The 20,220-nt window shown below is 48.2% G+C and overlaps 1 protein-coding gene across 2 annotated transcripts in view; it reads right to left on the bottom strand.

Annotated features, from left to right (window-relative positions):
- Positions 1–11,987, bottom strand: part of TTC32 (tetratricopeptide repeat domain 32) — a 42,980-nt gene extending 30,993 nt beyond the window's left edge. The window contains exon 1 of one of the 2 annotated variants that reach the window (XM_069235986.1): positions 11,661–11,987. In XM_069235986.1, the coding sequence (XP_069092087.1) occupies positions 11,661–11,788 (128 nt within the window). In that variant the 5' untranslated portion in view covers positions 11,789–11,987. The remainder of the gene's footprint in view (positions 1–11,660) is intronic. The other variant, XM_069235985.1, reaches the window with a different exon arrangement.
- Between the last annotated feature and the right edge of the window lie 8,233 nt (positions 11,988–20,220).

Genomic DNA, 20,220 nt, shown 5'->3' on the forward strand with positions numbered 1-20,220 from the left:
TACCTGCCCACCCAACCCCAGTGCATTCCCAACAATGTTAGGGCACCCGTCAAGGCCTTAATAACACGTGTAATCTGTATTAAACCTACCTACCTCAAAAAAACCACCGACAACCAAGCCAGAAGAAAAGCCGCCTGGTTCACAGACGAGCTCCTAAATTCCAAATGCGACTGTCGGAAGCTAAAAAAGGAATGGCTCCTCAAACGCACACCCGACAGCCTCACAGCCCACAAGGACGCCACCCGCAAGCACCACCAACTCATCAGACAAGCCAAACGATCCCACTTCAAAGACCGCCTGGACATCAACGCACACGACAGCAAAGAGCTCTTCAGCATCGTGAAAGAACTCTCCAACCCCAGCGCCAACATCAACGACATCCCTCCATCCCAAGAACTCTGCAACGCACTGTCCACCTTCTTCCACCGGAAGATCACTGGCATCCACAACAGCTTTGACACCACTCCCACGCCAGACCCCACCCCCGAACACTCCACCTGTGCAAACCACCTGACCTCCTGGACCAACGTGAACGACACAGAGACACGCAAGATCATGAACTCCATCCACTCAGGTTCTCCGTCAGACCCCTGCCCCCACCACGTATACAACAAAGCCGAATCCACCATCGCCCCCCAACTACGGAAGGTCATCAACATCTCCTTCGAAACAGCGACGTTCCCTGAAAAATGGAAACACGCCGAAATCCGCGCCCTCCTCAAGAACCCCAACGACCTCAAGAACTTCCAACCCATCTCCCTGCTCCCTTTCCCAGCAAAGGTGATTGAAAAAATCATCAACACACAACTAACCAGCCACCTCGAAGACAACGGCATCCTAGACCCCTCCCAGTCCAGCTTCAGACGAAACCACAGCACCGAAATCGCCCTTCTCGCCGCCACAGACAACATCAGACGCCAAATGGACAAAAGCGAAACATCAGCCCTCATCCTCCTAGACCTATCTGCCGCCTTCGACACAGTCTGCCACTGCACCCTGATATCACACCTCCACCAAACCGGAATTCAAAGTAAAGCCCTCGACTGGATCGTCTCATTCCTCTCCGGCAGAACCCAGAGAGTCCGCCTCCCCCCCTTCCGCTCCGAAGCCACCGACATCATCTGCGGCGTCCCCCAAGGCTCATCCCTCAGCCCGACGCTGTTCAACATCTACATGGCCCCCCTCGCTCAAGTGGCCCGACAACACAACCTCAACATTCTCACCTACGCCGACGACACCCAGCTCATCCTCTCACTCACCAAAGACCCCCACACCACCAAAACCAACCTCCACGAGGGAATGAAATCCATCGCCGAATGGATGAGAAACAGCCGTCTGAAACTGAATTTGGACAAGACGGAGGTCCTCATCCTCGGACCCACCCCCTCCGCCTGGGACGACTCCTGGTGGCCCACCGCACTAAGAACCCCGCCGACACCGTCCGACCACGCTCGCAACCTGGGCTTCATCCTCGACTCCTCCCTCACCTTGTCTAAACAGGTCAACGCAGTTTCCTCCTCCTGCTACAACACACTCCGCATGCTCCGCAGAATCTACAAGTGGATCCCGACAGAAACGAGAAGAACAGTGACACAGGCCCTCGTCAGCAGCAGTCTGGACTACAGGAACGCACTCTATACAGGCATCCCGGCAAAAGACCTACTACGCCTCCAACGTATCCAAAATGCCTCCGCCCGGCTGATCCTCAATGTACCCCGCCACAGCCACATCTTCCACCACCTGAGAAACCTTCACTGGCTCCCCGTGGACAAAAGGATCACTTTCAAGCTTCTAACCCACGCTCACAAAGCGCTCCACGACACCGGACCAGCCTACCTAAACAACAGGCTCAACTTCTACACCCCCACCCGTCAGCTCCGCTCCACTAACCTCGCCCTTGCCATCGTCCCCCGTATCCGAAGAAAGACCTCCGGCGGCAGATCCTTCTCGTACCTCGCCGCCAAAACCTGGAACACCCTCCCCACCAACCTGCGACAGACTCAAGACCTACTCACCTTCAGAAGACTCTTCAAGACCTGGCTCTTCGACCAGTAACACCAGCTCTCCCCCCTCCCCTCCCCCAGCGCCTTGAAACCCTCACGGGATACGTAGCACGCTTTATAAATTCAATGATTGATTGGTTGATTTCTCTGTTCCCTTATTATTTGCATATAATAAGAAAAAATATTAGATTTTGAGACTTTCTCTTTGGGTCCTGTGGCATTGGTAAATGGGCAGTGTAGAAAGTTGGCTCTGTATGCACTATTTCAAAGTAAGGAATAGTATGCACAGAGTCCAAGGATTCCCCTTAGAGGTAAGATAGTGGCAAAAAGAGATAATACTAATGCTCTATTTTCTGGTAGTGTGGTCGAGCAGTAGGCTTATCAAAGGAGTAGTGTTAAGCATTTGTTGTACATACACACAGGCAATAAATGAGGAACACACACTCAGAGACAATTCCAGCCAATAGGTTTTGTTATAGAAAAATATATTTTCTTAGTTTATTTTAAGAACCACAGGTTCAAATTCTACATGTAATATCTCATTTGAAAGGTATTGCAGGTAAGTACTTTAGGAACTTTGAATAATTACAGTAGCATATATACTTTTCACATAAAACACAAATAGCTGTTTTAAAAGTGGACACAGTGCAATTTTCACAGTTCCTGGGGGAGGTAAAGTATTGTTATTTTTAGCAGGTAAGTAAATCACTTACAGGTCTCAGTTTTGGGTCCAGAGTAGCCCACCGTTGGGGGTTCAGAGCAACCCCAAAGTTACCACACCAGCAGCTCAGGGCCGGTCAGGTGCAGAGGTCAAAGAGGTGCCCAAAACACATAGGCTTCAATGGAGAGAAGGGGGTGCCCCGGTTCCAGTCTGCAAGCAGGTAAGTACCCGCGTCTTCGGAGGGCAGACCAGGGGGGTTTTGTAGGGCACCGGGGGGGACACAAGTCCACACAGAAAGTACACCCTCAGCAGCGCGGGGGCGGCCGGGTGCAGTGTGCAAACAAGCGTCGGGTTCTCTGTAGGTTTCAATGGGAGACCAAGGGGTCTCTTCAGCGGTGCAGGCAGGCAAGGGGGGGGCTCCTCGGGGTAGCCACCACCTAGGCAAGGGAGAGGGCCTCCTGGGGTCACTCCTGCACAGAAGTTCCGATCCTTCAGGTGCTGGGGGCTGCGGGTGCAGGGTCTTTTCCAGCCGTTGGGAAATTAGGGTTCAGGCAGTCGCGGTCAGGGGGAGCCTCGGGATTCCCTCTGCAGGCGTCGTTGTGGGGGCTCAGGGGGGACAACTTTGGTTACTCACGGTCTTGGAGTCGCCGGAGGGTCCTCCCTGAGGTGTTGGTTCTCCACCAGTCGAGTCGGGGTCGCCGGGTGCAGTGTTGCAAGTCTCACGCTTCTTGCGGGGAGTTGCAGGGGTCTTTAAATCTGCACCTTTGAAACAAAGTTGCAGTCTTTTTGGAGCAGGGCCGCTGTCCTCAGGAGTTTCTTGTCTTTCTTGAAGCAGGGCAGTCCTCTGAGGATTCAGGGGTCGCTGGTCCTTTGGAAAGCGTCGCTGGAGCAGGTTTCTTTGGAAGGCAGGAGACAGGCCGGTAGGTCTGGGGCCAAAGCAGTTGGTGTCTTCTGTTCTTCTTCTGCAGGGGTTTTTCAGCTCAGCAGTCCTCTTCTTCTTGTAGTTTCAGGAATCTAAATTCTTAGGTTCAGGGGAGCCCTTAAATACTAAATTTAAGGGCGTGTTTAGGTCTGGGGGGTTAGTAGCCAATGGCTACTAGCCCTGAGGGTGGGTACACCCTCTTTGTGTCTCCTCCCAAGGGGAGGGGGGCACATCCCTATTCCTATTGGGGGAATCCTCCTTCTACAAGATGGAGGATTTCTAAAAGTCAGAGTCACCTCAGCTCAGGACACCTTAGGGGCTGTCCTGACTGGCCAGTGACTCCTCCTTGTTTTTCTCATTATCTCTCCTGGACTTGCCGCCAAAAGTGGGGGCTGTGTCCAGGGGGCGGGTATCTCCACTAGCTGGAGTGCCCTGGGGCATTGTAACACGAAGCCTGAGCCTTTGAAGCTCACTGCTAGGTGTTACAGTTCCTGCAGGGGGGAGGTGTGAAGCACCTCCACCCAGAGCAGGCTTTTGTTTCTGTCCTCAGAGAGCACAAAGGCCCTCACCACATGGGGTCAGAAACTCGTCTCTCAGCAGCAGGCTGGCACAGACCAGTCAGTCCTGCACTGAACAATTGGGTAAAATACAGGGGGCATCTCTAAGATGCTCTCTGTGTGCATTTTTTAATAAATCCAACACTGGCATCAGTGTGGGTTTATTATTCTGAGAAGTTTGATACCAAACTTCCCAGTTTTCAGTGTAGCCATTATGGAGCTGTGGAGTTCGTTTTTGACAGACTCCCAGCCCATATACTCTTATGGCTACCCTGCACTTACAATGTCTAAGGTTTTGCTTAGACACTGTAGGGGCATAGTGCTCATGCACATATGCCCTCACCTGTGGTATAGTGCACCCTGCCTTAGGGCTGTAAGGCCTGCTAGAGGGGTGACTTACCTATGCCACAGGCAGTGTAAGGTTGGCATGGCACCCTGAGGGGAGTGCCATGTCGACTTAGTCATTTTCTCCCCACCAGCACACACAAGCTGGCAAGCAGTGCGTCTGTGCTGAGTGAGGGGTCCCTAGGGTGGCATAAGACATGCTGCAGCCCTTAGAGACCTTCCCTGGCATCAGGGCCCTTGGTACCAGGGGTACCAGTTACAAGGGACTTACCTAGGTGCCAGGGTTGTGCCAACTGTGGAAACAATGGTACATTTTAGGTGAAAGAACACTGGTGCTGGGGCCTGGTTAGCAGGGTCCCAGCACACTTCTCAGTCAAGTCAGCATCAGTATCAGGCAAAAAGTGGGGGGTAACTGCAACAGGGAGCCATTTCTTTACAGGCAGCATCTACAGTAGATACTGATATTCACCACTTGTGTTTAAGGTATTGAGACTAATTCTTTGCATTTGAATAAGAGTTATACATTTTATAAAACGGTCTCTTATAAGAGGCAATAGAGCAAGGTCAACGCTTACTCCAGGAAATGGTAAAGGTATTGAAACTTGAATATAGTGTTAAATAATAATCACTCTCGTCAAGCTCACTATCCAAATGAATTACAGCATTCTAGATGGCCTACTTTAGAGGAGGGGCTATGGAATGAAATCACAATATTATGCTTTGCAACCCTGAGTAGAGGCGTAGCTTGGTCAGTGTTCTGTTTGGTCATGGGTCCGCCCATGACACTCATTACTGCAGGGAGATGATGCCAATCCCCCCTGCTGTAATGTGAGCTAATGGTTTGTACTGGTGAAATAACCGGATTAAATAAAAAGGACCCGAGAATCACGAGAGGTTCCCGCGGGTCCAGTAACCCACAAACCGTGTCAGAGTTTCTGTGCACTGCGGTGCTATTAACATTAACTGCGTTTTGGAGCGGCCTAGCTCCACACGCAACAAATTGGTGACGAGGGCGGGTGATCTGCTGTGTCAGAGCCCCTCGTGCTCTCACCTGTCGGCGTGCCCCACCACCGCCGTGTGCCGTGGTCTCTTCTGTCCTGCTGCCGCCTGCCCGTGTGGCTGCCTCATCGCTCGTTCGGGCATCTAGGCGGCCTTCAAGTGTTGGGGGCGTGGTTGTTTGCCAGTCGGGCCACGTGCGCACAGGCGACTCCTTCAACGGTTGCTGGAGCAACCAGCCAGTGAAAGGGATTTATTTCCTGAAATGTGTGACTGCAACGGGGGGCGTGGCGCCCCCTTCCCCCCCCCCTCCCTTGGGGTTCCTTTTGGCACGCGTTTCGGTGTGCTCTGTGGCAGGACGCTTTTGGGCGTTTTGTTTCCTGGCTGGGGAAATCGTAAAAGTTCACTGCTTCTTCCCTTCTCACTGCCGGCTGATCGTGATTCCTCTGTGGTGTCTCCATCTTCGGAGGAACTGTGCCAGGTGGAGAATCCACTGTGAGTAACAAAGAAAACTGTTGACAAGAGACAAACAAGGTGCTCCATATTTGAACTTCCACAGTGTGTATATGAGGATATTGTCCTTGAGTCACGCACGCATTTGTTTTTTTGCGATTGCACGACACCTGAAGTTGCATAGACCATTTACGCACACGCTATTTTCCATAAGGAGCTGGCTCTGCAGTGGTGTGGGTGTCATAGACAATTCCTCAACAGCATGAGAAGACTCCTAAGCCATTTGGTCACGTGCACATCACAGGTGGAGGTGCGGTAAAGCATTGCAAGTTTGTGTTGCAGTCATGTCGTCAGCCCAGGCGTTGGAACCTTTTGTCATTGAAGGTCCTCCTTCCGCTCAAGCAGCTCGGTGGAAAGAGTGGGTGGGCAGGTTGGAAACCTATTTTGCAGCAACGACATTGGATTATGAGAGGCGTCGTCCGATGCTCGTACACTTGGGAGGTGCAGCCATTCATAAACTTGGACGATCAGTGGCAGAAGAGGGTCCGCCTTTCACCTACCAATCGCTAAAACAGGCGCTAACAGCTAATTTCGAACCTTTGGCAAAACCTGACTACAAGCGTTTCTTGTTACGACAGGCCAGACAACTCCCAAACGAATCAGTTTACACTTTTTAGCCAGATTAAAAGAACAAGCTAGCACCTGCACGTTGTTGGATATGGATATGGAAGATGAGGTCCGTGTGCAATTCATACAGGGATGTGCTTTGGTGAAATTGAGGGAGAACATATTGCAGGTACCGGTCATGTCCATGGCAAACATCCTCACGTTGGGAAGATCCAAAGAACTGTCTAAAGTACGTGTGGCTCATATGGAAGCAGCATTGCAAACCCAAGTCAAAGTGGAACCAGTGAATGACATCACTGCGGCTGCTGTGGACAGAAAGAAAACCCGGCCAAAGGTTACCACGTCGTCACAAACCTGTTTTTCCTGTGGCGGTCCATTCCCTCATCAAGGAGTGTGTCCTGCGCAAGGCAAGAAATGCTCAAGTTTTTATAAATTGAATCATTTTGCCAAAGTATGCCGTTCAACTGCCTGTTTAAAGTCGCAGAAGTCCAAAGCCATCAACCTTGCGCAACCACCTATGGTAACAGGAGAAGATGATGATCTGGACTACGATGAGGAAGATGAAGGAACCATCCACGTGATACACACTTTGCAGCCTGGTGGGTGCCCTCGGATGCGGGTACCAAGGTGCCCTGTTTTTCTGGCAGGACAAAAGATTGATGCGCTGATTGACACTGGGGCCTCCATTAACATACTAGCCCAATCTTTATTGAAAAGTCTTCCTATTCAACCCAAGTTGCAACCTACAACGACTCAGGTCTATGTGTTTGGGTCATCACAGCCATTGCCTTTTCAACACTGTCTCATGAGGAGAATGCAGTGCAACCAGAGTATTTGTCACAAAGACTGGATCTGATATGCTACTAAGCTGCCGGACGGCAGAGCAGCTGAATCCCATTTTGTTTGCCTTCAGTGTTCACCTCGAAACTGTAGAGAGTCTTTTAATTGAATTTGTGGCGTTAATTGAAGGTATAGGCTGCCTGAAGGACTGCATGCTACGTCTGCACATTGACAAGCCCATACAACCAGTAGCATTAAAGCATCGCCACGGTGCTTTCCATCTGCGACCAAAAGTGGAGGAAGACCTTAGGAAGCTTGAACAAGTGGATGTGATAGAGAAGGTCGATGGTCCCACTCCATGGGTGTCACTCATTGCGCTAGGAAACCCAAACAAACGGTAGAGGCTAGAATTTGTGTTGATATGCGCCTGCCAAATATCGCCATCAAGCGGGAACGTCATCTAACATCTACTGTGGGTGACATTGTTGCAGAGGTTGCAGGGTCAAGGTGGTTCTCGAAGATGGACCTGCGTGCTGGATACCACCAGCTCATGTTACATCCTGACGCCAGAGGCATAACAACTTTTTCCACTCATGTAGACCTCAGCAGGTATAAGCGTTTGAGCTTTGGGATTTCCAGTACCGCAGAGGTGTTTCAAGACACAATTCGTGGGGTACTTGCTGGCCTACCCGGAGTCATCAATGTCAGCGATGAGATACTTGTGCATGCTCCTACCATAGAATCACATCTTTGTCGGCTCAGAGCAACTTTCCAAAGGCTTCAAGAGAATGGCTTAACTCTTCACAGAGACAAATGCTCCTTTTTACAGACGGAAGTGGCATTCTTTGGGTACCGTTTCTCTGGGGAAGGAGTAATGCCGGATCCGGCCAACGTCAAACACATTCAATCTGCCACGGCCCCATCAATGTATCCGGTGGTCGCAGCTATTTAGGCATGCTGAATTACTGTGGCCGTTTTATCAAAAATCTGACAGCACTGACGGCTCCTCTGAGATATCTCATCAAGGCCAATGCAGTTTGGGAGTGGGGACATGATCAAGATGCTGCCTTTCAGGCAACCAAGTCAGCGTTATCTGAACGCATGACTCTGATCTATTTTGATCCTCGGAAGGAGTCTGAGCTATCCGTGGATGCTAGCCCCACTGGGTTGGGGGCAGTGTTGGCACAAAAACAACTGGATGGGGAATGGGCTCCTGTGGCCTATGCCAGCCGTGCTCTGACAGAGTCTGAGCAACGTTATTCCCAAATTGAAAAGGAGGCCATTGCAGTGCACTGGGGCTGCAGGCACTTTCACCTCTACCTCTATGGCCAGACGTTTATAGTGCACACTGATCACAAACCCCTGATACCTTTATTTAATGGTTCCTCTTCCAAACCTCCGCCACGAATAGAAAGTGGGTTTTGCAATTGCAAGACTATCGTTTTCAGGTGGTATATTGACCAGGCCCGTTGAATCCGCCTGATTACCTCTCACAACATGCCCGGCCTGCTACCCCTCGAGAGGTCACAGATGCGGACGAAGTAGAGGAGTATGTAAGACTGGTTGTAGAGAGATCCCGGCTGCTGCCTCTTTCACTTGAGAAAGTCAAGGTAGCCACAGATGGGTATGAGTGTCTGCAGTTGGTGATGGCGGCTGTAGGATCCGGAAAATGGCATTCTATACTTAAAAATGTGACTCTCAGAATGACAGAGGCCCGAACCATGCTGTCGTCATTGCACAAGGTCAGGCAGGAGCTGGCTGTGTCTCCTGACGGATGTCTGCTTAGAGGACACCGGCTGGTGATTCCATTGTCATTGCAACATTCTGTAGTGGAGCTGGCCCATGCCTCCCATGAAGGGATGGTTAAGACAAAGTCCAGGTTGAGAGGTAAGGTGTGGTTTCCAGGACTTGATGACCACGTTCAACAAATCAGTGTATGATGTGTCAAGCGGTTGGGCCAGCTGAACATCCCTCACCAATTCTGACCGAGCCTAGCCATCTTGTCCCGTGGTTTCGAGATAGGGATGATTTTGGGAGTCTGCCCGATGGACGTCACACGTTTGTAGTGATAGACGACTTCTCGAAGAATCTGGAGGTTGAGATTTTGGAATCCACTACAGCATCTCAGATCGTTCCTCGCCTCAAAAACATTATGGCCACCCATGGTCTATTGCATGAGATTCACACTGACAATGGGCCCCCGTTCTCAAGCCAGGAGTTTACTGAATAACTGCAGTCTTGAGGAATTGTCCATAAAAAAAATCACCCCTCGTTGGCCTCAGGCTAATGGAGAGGTGGAACGTTTCATGAGGACTCTCAAGAAAGTGCTACGAATCGCCGTAGCTGGTGGTCACAATGTGGACTGTGCTGTTTATGCTTTCTTGCGGGAGTACCAACTTACTCCTCGTGCCACCACTGGAGACACACCTAGTTCTTTATGCATAAGCCGAAAGGTTGGGATACCATTCCTCAGATTCAGGAATCGTCTGAACTCCATAGTCGTGTGGGGAAGGCGTTGTCACAGAGAAATGACAGGAATGACAAGATGTCAAGGAAAAGGAGAGCCAAGAAACGAGTTGACCGCGTAGGGGATCTGGTTCTTGTAAGAAGCAGGAGAGGAGGGAGCAAATTTGTACTACCTTTCGAAAAAGTTCCATGAGTGGTGAGTGCAATAAAAGGTACCATGGTCACTGCCAAGAGAGGCCAGGAATCAGTCACGAGAAACATTTTGTTTTTCAAAGTGGTGAGTGTGCCAGACTATGAGGTGACAAGGGCTGGAGAGATGTCAACAGCTGGTTCAGACAATGGGAACATTGTAGGCCATGGTGAGGGTGAATCCACATCTCAAAGTCAAAGGTTGTCGGCTGACAGTTTTTTATCTGGTGGTATGCAGAACCCCGATGTGCAAAACTCAGAGTCAGCCAATCTCAGAGACTGAAGTACCTAGACTGGAGCCAGGTGGCTCACTCACAGTAAGGCAAGGATTGGGTCGTTATAGTTTGCGGCCACACCCATCCTGACCTACAAGACTAAAAGAGTTTGTGGTAGGCTGATCAGTTACAGGATGTATTCTGTATGTGTAAATTCAATTTTGACACTGTGTTTGTTCTCATAATTCATTTTGAAATGGGCATGAAGTTTTGGTGTTATATGTTTTCTGTTTTGGGTAAAGGAGGAATGTTATGTTTGGTCATGGGTCCGCTCATGACACTCATTACTGCAGGGAGATTATGCCTATCTCCCTTGCTATAGTGAGCTAATGGTTTGTACCGGTGACGTAACCAGATTAAATAAAAAGGACCCAGGAAGGTTCCCACACGTCCAGTAACCCACAAACTGTGTCCGAATTTTTGTGCACTGCGGTGCTATTAACATTAACTGCGTTTTGGAGCGGCCTAGCTCCACACGCAACAGTCAGTAAGAATGGGGGTGTAAGCTTCCGACTGTCCAACAATCATGCTGCCGTATAATATTGATATACATTATACGACAAGCAAGGTGCATGCAAAGGGCTTATAAATGGGCAAGGGAGAGGAATGTGGATTTGTAGAGGTACTAAATGAGGAAAAACTAAATATTTTGTAAACTAAATTCATTTTTGAACAGTTTCAAAACAGCGACAGGGGTCATGTTTGTGTGTGTGTGTTTTTGTCTCTGTGAATCTAAACATTTCTGGTAAAATTCAACAGACATCTCCATAGATGCCAATGGATCCGATTCAGGCGGAAGACTCCCAAATTTGAAGCCAAAAATGGCTTTATTTTTGCTGTCTCTCGCCCGAAATTGCCTCTACTTCAATAGAAGTCAACGGGGTAAATACATAATTCTCTTTTTTTTTTTTTATTCTCCCGTTTTCCACTTCTAAAATGTAGGCATGTATGCCCCTCATCATAGCTGACTGAAATCACCAATCACCTGTACTCAACTATTTACCAGAAAATATATAAATATTTTTTTTTGGGGGGGGGGGGTGGAGGAGGGTACCACCCTAACCCCCCCGCCCCCAAGCTACGCCCCTGACTCGCCACCACCCTGCTGCTAAACAAACACGTTCTTCTAACCAAGCCACAAGTACAGTATCCTGCGAAGTACTGACAGTTGTTTACCTACAACAGACCCACTAGACCGCGCGTGTGTAAACACTATGTAACATGCAGACCAGACTTTTCTACATCCAAGATGGCCCCCGTAAGCATGAACGAATAAGCAGTCATAGGATTGCTGCTTCCAATCTGATTGTGTTGTAATTGCGTTTTATTAGGCGGCCCCGCTCATCTCTGATAGAAACCACGAAGCTCTCGTAGTCGTTCGCTTACCTGCTTCGTGTGCCTGCGGCGTTTTGCAGCGCGATGAACTCGCTATACAGCCGTTCTGCTGTATCGTATTTCTTTTGTTGGAAGTGAGAGTTCGCTAAGCCCAGTAGTATCCCTCGCCCGGCCTCCATCGTGGGGACCCAGTCTGCTACCGCGAGACACAGTCTCCACCGTCGCCCGTGGAAAAACAACAACACGCAGTTCTAAAAGAGTGAGCGTCGTTTGGTGCGCATTAGTACAAGACTGAAACCTAAAATACGCGTCTCGAGCATTGAGGAAGGATAAAGAGCCCGTTTTAGAAATGATGCTGTAGAGGTCATTTAACCGCCATATTTGAAGGGTTCCACATCCCTTATTCTACACAGTTAGCTCTCGAAGGAAAACGATTGAGGCCAAAAGAAACTCGTTTTCATGTTCTCACTAGAGGCATACCAAACCATATTCCTATGTAAATGTTTGAATATAACTAATTAGCTTTTTAACTTTCTATTTCATAATCCTTGGTATGTTACGATCAGCATATATGCGTCCCGACAGTCCCGGTGTTTTTGCCAGCTGTCCTGGCAGATTTTGGCAAATTTGGCCTTTGTCCAGGTTTTTACAGAGGGTCGACTGAAAACAGTGAAAGGCGCCTTTTAGGTGTCCTAAAAGTGTGCTAGTTAGCAGCTGCTATAAGTAAGCAATCTAATTAACAGGTATGATGCTGGTTTTAAAAATCTCATTTTATTTATTTTCAAAGTGCCTCTTCTGTATTCCTATGTTGATGAGTCCTTCTTCCATTTTTGCAAAATGTCCCTGTTTTTTGGTTCTCAAGATCTGGTCACCCTGCACAAAGGTAAACATTAGTTTTGCTTCTTAGAAGTTTATTTTTTATTTTTACTGTAATGCAGAACTTATTTAGCGCTTACTAGCCGATCTAGGGCGCTGGAGCGCTTGCCTATTGCATACATGAGTAGCATGCTACACCATGTGGGGTATGTCGTTAAAAGGATGTTGTTTTTGTTTTGATCCTATGGTGGAAGTTTTTCCTTGTCATGCATGATGACCGCCAAAGGGCAGTTATCGTATTGTGGGATGTAGCAGTGTGTTGGAGGATGAAGTGGAGAAGACAGGCACATAGTTTTCTGGTTTACAGCATGCTCATAACTTTGCACAGATCTGCAGGTGGTTACTGTACTTGGTTGTCCAATCTGAGCTGTTGTTATGTTATGTTATCTGGATTTGTATAGCACTGCTTATTGCTTGATAGGGTATCCAGATAGGGTCTTCGGCCTCTTAGGAAGTTCCAGAAGTGAGAAGGAGGCCTTACGTGTAGAGGGAGGTCATTCCATATTATAGGTGCAATGTGGGGAAAAAGCTAGGCCTCCAGTTCCGCTGTTGTGGATCTGGGTGTGGAGAGGGGATCTGGTAGGAGAGAAGGGTTCAGAGAGAGATTGAGGCTAAGCACAGGTTTCTGGTGGGTTAAAGTGAAAGCAGTGGTTGAGGTATGCTGTTCCTGTGTTGTGCAGTGCCTGATATGCGTGCATGAGGAGTTTCATTTGACAGCATTTGTGTATCGGAAGCCAGGGAGATCTCTGAGGTGTGTGATATGGGTGCGACGTGGGAGGTCTAGGATGAATCTTGTTGTGGGGTTCTGGATGGTCTGAAGTTGGTGGAGGAGGTGGTTAGAAATTTCCAACGTGAAGAGCATAACCATAGTCTAGTCTGCTGGTGACTAGGGCTTAAGTGACTGTAACCCTGGTGTTCCTGGGTATCCATTTGAATATGTTTCTGAGGATGCATTGTATATGAAAGCAGGAGGATCTGACTGCGTTTACCTGTGCTGACAAGTTGAGTTTGTTGTCTAAGATGATTCCCAGGTTTCTTGCGTGGTGAGTGGGTGGGGGTGTTGGTGTAAGTCACTTGGTGGAGTCCCAGGGAGAGTTCCTGTTCCCAAAGATCAGCACTTCTGTCTTGGAGCTGAGTATGAGGCAATTGTTTTTCATCAATTCTGCTACACTGATCATGCAGTCAGTGAAGTTGGTCCTGGTGGTGCTGGACTTGATCGACATTGATGGGATGAGATGGGTGTCATCAGCATAAAAGATGATGGATATGCAGTGTGCTCTGACGGAAGCAGCAAGAAATGTCATGGAGATGTTGAATAGGGTTGGGCTGCGAGATGAATCTTGGGGGATTCCACAGATCAAGTCCTTGGGCTTTAATGTGTACATTGAGAGTCTGACTCTTCTTTCTGTAATGAAGAAGCATATCCATTTTAGGATTGGTCCTTGAATGCCTTTTTGGTGAAGTCTTTTGATGAGGCTGGACTATGACATGATATCGAACCAAGCAGAGAGGTACAGCAGTATCAGGGAAGCGGTATTTCCTTGGTCTAGTAGAGTTTGGATCTCGTCTGTGGTGGCGATGAGTGCTGTCTCCGTCCTATGATTTCTTTGAAATCCAGACAGGGAGTGGTTCAGAAGGTTGTGGAGTTCCAGGTGGTTGGTGAGTTGTTGGTTGATTATCTTCACTATCACTTTGGCTAGGGAGCAGGGAGGTAGAGTGGAAGTTGCTCATTTCACTGGGGTTGGTCGAAGGTTTCTTGAGGACCATGACTGGTGCATGTCTCAAGTCTTCAGGGAAGGTGGCAGATTTGATGGAGGAGATGATGTGTGTGAGGAATATGCTGATCAGAGGACTACCTAAGTTGTAGATATGATATGGGGAGGGGTCTGTTTGGGCCTCAGAGTGGACAGTCTTCATGACTATAGTGATGTCTTCCTTGATGGGTGTTCTCCATTTGTTAGGTGGGTGTCCAGGTAGGAGGTGGGCAGGTTGGTAATGATGTCCTTGCAGTTGGGCTGTTTTTCAAAGTTGTTTTTTTGATTTTGTAGTGGAAGAAGTCTGAGGGATTGTCACAAAGTACCTAGGAAAGAGTAATGGAGCTTCTGTGGTGGTGAACTCCTTGATGAGGGAAAAGATCTCTTTGTGGTTGTGGGAGCTAGCTTCAATCCGATCAGTGCAGGATCTTCTCATGGAGACTCTCAGGAGACGGTGGTAGTGCCGGAGTGTGGCCTTGTAGATGGATCTTGCATCAACTTCATGGTTGGATCTCCATTTCCTTTCTAGCTGCATGCAGTATCTTTTGTAGTTCCGGAGTTTGTTAGAGTGTCAGGTGGCTTGTCTATTATTTCAAAAAATGTGTATGAATTTTGTGTAGTGCGAGTGTGTCAGCACAATTCCAGATCCACTGGTTAAAGCTGGTGATATCTTCAACTAAGTTGTCTGTGGTGTTGGGTTGGTTTGTTTCGAGTATGGTGTGCCTGTCAGTTTCTGTTATGCGGTTCCAATTCCGGCTGGACAAGTTGGTGATTTGGCTTGTGGAGCAGAGATTGTGAAGTGGAGGATGGAGTGGCTGGTCCATGTGAGTGGTGAGACGGAGATGTAGTTGAGTTTGCTGCCAGACGCAAAATATTGCATCTAAAGTGTGTCCTGCAATGTGATTGGGGTCCATGATGAGCTGGGAAAACCAACATTGTACAGACTCGAGAGGAGGTCTGTAGAGGAGTGGTTTGTGGGGTCCTCTAGATGGAAATTTACGTTGCTGTGAAGTATAGAGTCCTTGGATTTGATAGTGGGGGGGGGGAGATGAAGTCTGAGATGAGGTTGCTGAAGTTGCTCTGTTGACTAGGTGGTCCGTATGCTAGGGTGCCCTTCAGGGTAGAGCTGTAGTTATTTTGTAGGCTGAAGTGCATGTGTTCCATTGAATGGAGTGTCCAGGTCCATGGTTGATGTGCATTTCACAATGTCCTTGTGTAGGATGGGCTGTTATGGTTGGATAGAAAGAGAAGTAGAGCAATCTTTTTGGATGGACATTTTTATCATCATCCCATATCTAAGTGTCTTTGTGAGATGTAAAGAAGCAGTTAGATTGTATAGCTATTTGGGACCTGCAGTGAATGAAATATATTAAAGTCCTCCCAATTGTCCAGTAATGTGTGACAGATCTCTTCAGTTATTCCATGCATGTTCAATTGTTGATGTTTTTTTTTTTTTAGCTGTACAGTGCTGGTGATGGACAACCTTCAAAGCAGATGTGTCTTGTGTGAATTTTATAACTTACAATTTGTTGCTGAGCGCTGTGTATTAGTATTATTATGGCCCATAACTGTTATATATGGAAGTACATGACTATATAACACCATGGCTGGTTGAGTTGTGTACAGTTCATGGGTTGTAAGATGAGGATTGGTTGTGACTGTTTTGTGCATGCTGTATTATGGGTAGTGCAGCTGTCTAGGTAATAGCCACATTTTCAGCTGTCTTTGGAAATGCATATGCTCCTTGGTGCTTCAAATGCTGGCTGATAGCAAGTACCAGAGCTTGGGCGCTTTTACTGACCAAGCAGTTTCCCCTACAGATTTCTTATGGTGAGACGGTGTGATGATCAGTGCTGCAAGCCTGGAGTGCGGGGTTCTGTTTGTTTTTTATTGCTGGAATATAACTTGTAGGTATAGCAGTGCTTTTCCACGAAAGGCTTTGTGGACACTGCAGAGTGCCTTGAACATTGTCCTTCTAGCTAAAGGTAGTAGTGGAGCAATTGCAGGACTGGAGTCATTAATTTTTTTGGCTGATGGTAGAGAATAAGTTGTGTAGGAATATTTTAAATGAGTTGTATTTTGCGTATAATGAACGCAGGTGTTTCAAGGTATAAGCGTTTGACATATTTAAACTTGGAGATTACCATTGTGAGGATGGCTTGCAGTTTTGTGGAGCTTATGTTAGAAGATCCTGTAGGAAGCGGGCTCTCTATATACTATACCAAAGAAGAGTAAAGTGTGCACAGAGTCCATTGGATCCTCAGATGCTTTACAGAGGCTAAAGTAGATAATACTAATGCTCTCTTTTGTGGTAGTGTGGTCGAGCAGTTAGACTTATCAGAGGGTAGTGCCAAGCATTTGTTGTACACACACAGTCAAGAAATGAGGCACACTCTCAATGACTAACTCCAGGCCAATGTTTTATGTATAAAAAAAATATACTTTACTTTATTTCTAGAACCAAAAGAATCTTTGTTTCAGGTAAGCATGGTTTCAAGAAAGTATCATTAAAAGTATCAAACACACTTTGTTTAGAATGTACAGGTAAGACGGTTTACAAGTAAGTAATACTTTTAAATTGTGAAAGTTGACAGTGCAATTTCGCTTAGAAAGCAATACAATCCTAGGGGAGGAAAAGTAACCACACAATTTGCAGGTACGTACCCAACTTATGATCCCAGTATTTTGGGGTTAAGGTGTCCACAGGGCAAAGTTTAGGAAAACATCAAAGGTGCACCACCAGCAATACGGGGCCAGCCAGGTGCAGAGGTCAAAGTTGGTGTTGGGTTCTCAATGGAATCCTTTGTAGAGGGGGGGCACTTAGAAAGAAACAGCTTGCACGTAAGTACCCGCGACTTCAGGGCACAAACCTTGGAGGGTTTAGATCAGCACCAGGGGGGGAACATGTCAGCACCAAACACACACCATCAGCAGAACAGGGGCGGCCGGGTGCAGGGTGTTAACACAGCATCGGGTGCCCAATGCTTTTCAATGGGGGAACCCTGGGGGTGACAAAGAAGCTGCAGGCTTGGTCCAGGGAGTTGAGTGAAGAAACCTAACTGCTGGACAGATAAGTAGATAGCCCACTGGATGTTGCTGGACTGTCGATTGAGTTCCCCAAGGCCAGGGGACTGTGGGTGCAGGGTTACCTTTAGGTTTCGGGAAATTTTCACCAGAGGTGGTCGCAGTCAGAGGGGTCCTCTGGATTTAGGCAGCAGGTGTTGTCGTGTTGGCCAGGAGGGGGTCAACCCAGGGTGGACTCAGGGTTGGAAACGTCTGGGAACCTTCTGTGGACCAGTGGGCACCCTGGACACGGGCCGTGAGCGTCGGGTGCAGAGTGGGCAGGACTCGCGGATCCACAGCAGTTCTGAAGCTCTTCTTGGACGTTTCTTTGTGGACAGGGCTTCTGTCCCTGGGGAATCTTGGTTCTTGGGTAGACAGGTAGTCCTCTGGGGGTTGACAAGTCATTTTCTTGTAGCAGGAGTCTTAAAGCTGCAGACAGGCCGGTAGGGATGGGGCCAAGTCAGTTGTCGTCTGGAGTCTTTTCTACTGGTGCAGCTCTTCAGTCCTTCTTCTTTAGGTCGCCAGAACACTGAAAAGCAAGGTTCAGGGGTACCCCTAAATAATAGATTTAGGGGCATTACAGAGGTCAGAGGGCAGTAGCCAATAGTAACCTTAGGGCACGAGTTATATTTACTTGAAATAACTCTAGCTATAACAGCTGAATTCTACGTTTTTGTATGTAAGACCTGAACCTAACTATAACATCCCTGTATTTTTAGTGAATTTCTAAGGTTTTTATTTTTTTATTCTATGTCCTAACTATAACATCCATGTAACCTTTGTTTTTTTCAGTGAATTTCTAGGCTTTGTTAATGTTAAGGAAGATGCCCATTGCAATGCACAGGGATGGGGGGAGGTTGGACACAGGGCATGGCCTTGCATTGGCTGCCCACAACCAAGCTTGCTGCTCCTGCTCTTCCTTCTCCTTGCCATCCATTGTCCAAATGGATGTCCCTGCGCCCTCTTTACAGCCCTGTGTGACTGTTGCTCTGCCACTGCCCTTCCTGCCTCCCCTGAACGGTTAGCTTGCTGCTTCATACACTTCCCCACCCAGTATTGTCTGAATTCATGTACCAACCCCCTCCCTCCAGCGCTGCATGGTCTTTTGTGCTACCACTGCCCTGCATTTAGCTTGATGTCCCTGCCCACTCCTCCTGCCCCCATTGCCCATTTTTATGCCCCATCATTGCCATCCTTTTTGGCCTCTGTGCTTAGCTTGGTGCTAAGCTCCCAGCTCCTGCTCCCTCCTTTTTCCCCACCATGTTCCATGGACCTCCCACTGCCCCTACTATCTACACTGAGTGTTCTTTTGAGCTGCCACTGCCCCTGCCTAGCATGGTCAGATGGCTGCTGCCTGTCCCTGCCAACTCCAGCCTGCCAATATGAGGTCCATGTCCCTATCCCTCCTCATTCCTGTCCTCCATTGTCCATTTTGCTACAACACCCTTCTGCCTTCCTTGTTCTGTTGTGCTCCAGCTGCTCTTCCTGCCTTCTCTGCATGGTCTGTTGTAAAGCCTCTTCCACTGCCCTCTCTTGTCTGTGCCCAGCCCTTACCCGTGTCTTCTGTCTTCCAGTGTCTTTTGTGCACACCCCAGCCCACTTCCCCGGCCCACCATGGTCGTTGTGATGCCATTAACTCTCCCGCTTGCCCTGCGTGGTCTTCTGTGCTGCCACACCCCCTCCCATCTGCCCTGTGTGGTCAGCTTGCTGCCCATGACCCCCTCCCACCTTCACCATACAGTCTCCAACCCCCTAGTGTGTGTCTGGGGCAGGGCAAGGAAGAGGCAGGGTCTTGTGCACTACAAAGATTTTCCTTTGAAGTTTGCCTACTTCAAAGACAGAAAGGGATTCAAGTAGTAGACCCAAAACCCCAGATGTTTAGATTACTTCTGGATCTTGCTGCCTGTTGCTGTGCTGTGCTGGTGTGCAGCTGCTGCTTCTGCCTTAAGAGGGACAGGACTGAACTTTGCCTTCTGAACTTCTGGTTGTGAAGTTTCTTCAAGGGTTTGAACTGGACTTGCCCCCAGTTCTGAAGTCTCAGGGCTGTCAACGACTTCATCTGCCAGCACCTGGGCTCTCTTGCCGAGACCCCTACCCTGCCAAGTGGTGCCACATTCAGTCCCTGGGCCCTTGAAAGAAGAATCTGGTGAACCAAAGGTGAAAATCCACGCATCAGAGCCAAGCAACAGAAAAATCGATGCAGCGCCTGCACCGTGGCTGAAAAATTGGCACAGCACCAGTGAAACTGACATCACCAGCTGAGCATGGATTAATTGCTGCTGGCGTCTGGATTTCTATGGATTAAGACTCTTTTCACTTTAAAAATTCACATCTTTGCTTGCGTATGTTGTATTTTTGTCATTTTGGTCTTGTTTGATTTAGATAAATATTGTCTATTTTTCTAAACTGTTATGGAGTCCTTTTGTGGTGTTTTTACTGTGGTACTTTGTGTGTTTATACAAATACTTTACACACTGCCTCAGAGGTAAGGCTGACTGCTTGTGCCAAGCTACAGAGTGGGTGAGCAGGGATTATCTGAGCTGTGTATCTTCCTTACCCTGACTAGAGTGAGGGTCCCTACTTGGACAGGGTATAAACTGACTGCCAACTAGAGACCCCATTTCTAACATCAACCAGACCCCAGGTATAAATAAAGAAGGATATAAATTCCTAAGTGATAACAACATACATTTTCCACACCCCTCTGGTGCTAATAAGAGGGTAATGAAGTGGATATGCTTCCCAAGGTGTACACTAGTCATGTAAAGAGCATCATATTTCTGGAGAGCCAACAGTCTAGAAGGAATGTGTGGAATTATGTCTCCAGACCATGTTAGCCACTCACCTGCACCATTTACTATATTTTTGAGCTTATTCTCTTCCACCAGTCACACACAACTCCATAATGTATCCTTGCA

The sequence above is a fragment of the Pleurodeles waltl genome, chromosome 5, assembly GCF_031143425.1.
Source record: "Pleurodeles waltl isolate 20211129_DDA chromosome 5, aPleWal1.hap1.20221129, whole genome shotgun sequence".
In the NCBI taxonomy this organism is placed as follows: domain Eukaryota; kingdom Metazoa; phylum Chordata; class Amphibia; order Caudata; family Salamandridae; genus Pleurodeles; species Pleurodeles waltl.